Raw genomic sequence first — 2606 nt, 5'->3', positions numbered from 1 at the left:
TTTGAGAGATTTTCACTGTAGGGCACATGCACTCGCCAGACAGACAGAGAGAGACATAGAGACAGAAAGTGAGAAATCACCCCCCAGGGGGGATGGTCACGCCGCAATCCCTTCTCCTCCATTCTCCTCTCGGGATCTTGGGCACGCACGCGCATGCGTCCGGCGTGAGTTTTAAGCACCGGGTCCGGGACGTGAACCGCGGTCGACTACGTGGGAGTCCAGCGACATAGCCATTACGCTAACTGCTGGTCCCCCGATATGGATGACTCTTGAGATGTTGTGCTGCAGCAAGGAGGAGTTAGAGAAGTGTGGGTTCAAGTGAGGGTTTTGTTTTTTTGAGGTGTTTTTCTGCTGATGGAAGGAATCCAGTAGAGAGGGAGACTGATGTAGGAGAAAAGAGAAACCCTGGAATCGAGTTCCTGAGCAGGCAAAGGCTGGAACCTCCAGCCAGTCTCTGGAGAGAGGCTGGATTGGACTGACAACTGGCATAGAGCCAGGGGTGAGCTCTGACACTGGCTTTGAACGATCACTTGCAAGATGACTCAGACAGGGGACAGGCCAGGGATGGGCTTGGATTTGCTGAAGTTTCCTGCCCCCCAGAAGCAGGTTCTAATTTGGATTGGAAAAGATGGCCCAGAGGAGAGAGAGGATTCCAGGCGGGGACTAGCAGAAGCAAAGGGGCACTCAGACACAAATGACAGAGGCCAGATGGACTCGAGGAAGTGGGTGAGGCCAGGTGGGAGAGTGGGGGTGGGACTGAGAAGATGCCCTCCGCAGGAGGCAGCCCCATCATTTATCCAGACAGAAGAGGCTTTACTGCCCCAGCTCCCAGAATGGATGAATGTGGACTGAGCCCAGAGATGGGAATAGGGGCTCAGCCCTGCCCTCCAGAGCTCAGAGCTGAGGGGCATAGTGACCACCATCTAGGTGTCTATATAACACTTTTCCTTGGGGCCAGCAGGTGGCGTGGTGTTTAAGGAGCTAGATTTTCACATGGGACACCGTGGTTTGAGGCCTGGACCCGGTGGCTTGAAAATCACACAAGGTGTATGTGCAGGCATGCCTAAAGTCCTGAAAGGAGAATGGAGAAGGGATTGCAGTGTGGCCAGACCCCCTGGGAAGTGATTTCTCACTTTCCTTTTCACTGTCTGGCAGAGAACGTGAGTGCCCTCTGGCAAGAACCTTAAAACAAAACTAAACTCTTCCTCTACTTACCCTCCAGGGCAGGCTAGAGTGAACTCGCTGGAGGGAATGGATGCTAGGATGGGGGTGGGAGGCAGCCACCCAGACCCTTGGAATGAGATGCCAGGCCCAGCTGGGGCCCAGCCCAGAGCATAGGGCCTATTGGTCCTCTGGGCACACCCACTCACCCTGTGCTCTGCATGCCCTTCTGTGTCCCCAGACGTCGACAGCGTGGGGAGTTGGAGTGATCCGGCTGAATGTGACCCTCAGGACAGGATGGTGCTGGACTCGGGGGCTCAGGTGTATGAGCGGGCACCCCCCAGCCCGCCAGCCAGTCCCCCGTCCCTGCGCCATAGGCTCAAGCCCTCAGATCGCAATGGGCCACCGCTGTACCCCTGGCCTCAGTCCCTGGCCTTGCCCCTGGCTCTGGCAGTCCCCTCAGCACTGCGACCCCGGCCTGAGCGGCAGCTCTTCTCAGAGCTACGCTCGGACCACCGAGGCCACATGCGTCGCAGCGAGAGCACCTACAGTGTAAATAGCACTGGCCGGCGTGGCCGTGGCACCCAGGGACGGGCCCCACTCGGCCGTGGGCGGGACCCAGGTGGGGGCACCCTGCGGCCTGCGGCCTCCCTGCCTCACATTGCTAAGACTCGAAGGGATACAGGCCATGGTGCCAGCAAGAGCCCCTGCATGTTGGTGGCCCTGCGGCCAATCAACATGGATCTGGAGCGGGACAAGTTCTTCCAGTCCCATTACACCTACAACCCACAGTTCGAGTACCAGGAGCCCATGCCCACAGCGGTGCTGCAGAAGTACTGTGAGGCCTCTGGACAGTTTATCCATCAGGTCAGTCCAGCCCACCCTCCTCACCCCGGCCCTGACCACGCATGGGGCCTAGCCTGACCAGCCACTGCGGCTCTGTGTACAGGCAGTTGGCATCATTGAGGCTGTCCTGGAGAAGTTTGGCACCTACGAACACTTTGAGGCCACCACGGGGGGCCAGCTGCTGACCAAGTGCCAGATTTGGTCCATCGTGCGCAAGTACATGCAGAAGGAGGGCTGCGCCGGGGAGGTGAGCGTGCCCTGCCGGTACCGCCCCTCCTCCCATGTCCCAAATCAGGCTGCCTGATGGGCGGGCTCCAACCAGCTGGGGACCCCAGACAAACCCCTGCTCCTGACCCAGTGAGCTGAGAGCTTGAGCAAGGGAGGTGAAGGGTGGGTGTTCTGGCCAAGTGTTCAGCCTGGCAGCCCTGTGGCATAGGGGGAGGGGAGGTCCCCTTGCACACTGTCCCCAGGGCTGGTGGCCATGGCTCAGAGCACTGCCACTTGCAGGTCGTGGTGCAGCTGAGTGAGGACCTCCTGTCCCAGGCAGTGATGATGGTGGAGAATAGCCGACCTACGCTGGCCATCAACCTGACTGGAGC

General features: G+C 59.1%; 1 protein-coding gene across 1 annotated transcript in view; it reads left to right on the top strand.

The window, feature by feature from the left end:
• Nucleotides 1-2606, top strand: part of MATCAP1 (microtubule associated tyrosine carboxypeptidase 1) — a 9684-nt gene that overhangs the window by 2924 nt on the left and 4154 nt on the right. The window contains 3 exon segments of the mRNA XM_006155588.3: nucleotides 1403-2028; nucleotides 2111-2254; nucleotides 2515-2606. The exon segment at nucleotides 2515-2606 is cut by the window's right edge and continues 10 nt beyond it. Of these exon segments, the coding sequence (XP_006155650.2) occupies nucleotides 1403-2028; nucleotides 2111-2254; nucleotides 2515-2606 (862 nt within the window).

Source organism: Tupaia chinensis, unplaced genomic scaffold, assembly GCF_000334495.1.
Source record: "Tupaia chinensis unplaced genomic scaffold, TupChi_1.0 Scaffold000463_1, whole genome shotgun sequence".
NCBI classification, from domain to species: domain Eukaryota; kingdom Metazoa; phylum Chordata; class Mammalia; order Scandentia; family Tupaiidae; genus Tupaia; species Tupaia belangeri.
Note: the sequence above shows the minus strand (reverse complement) of the source record. Positions and strands in the feature narration are given on the sequence as shown.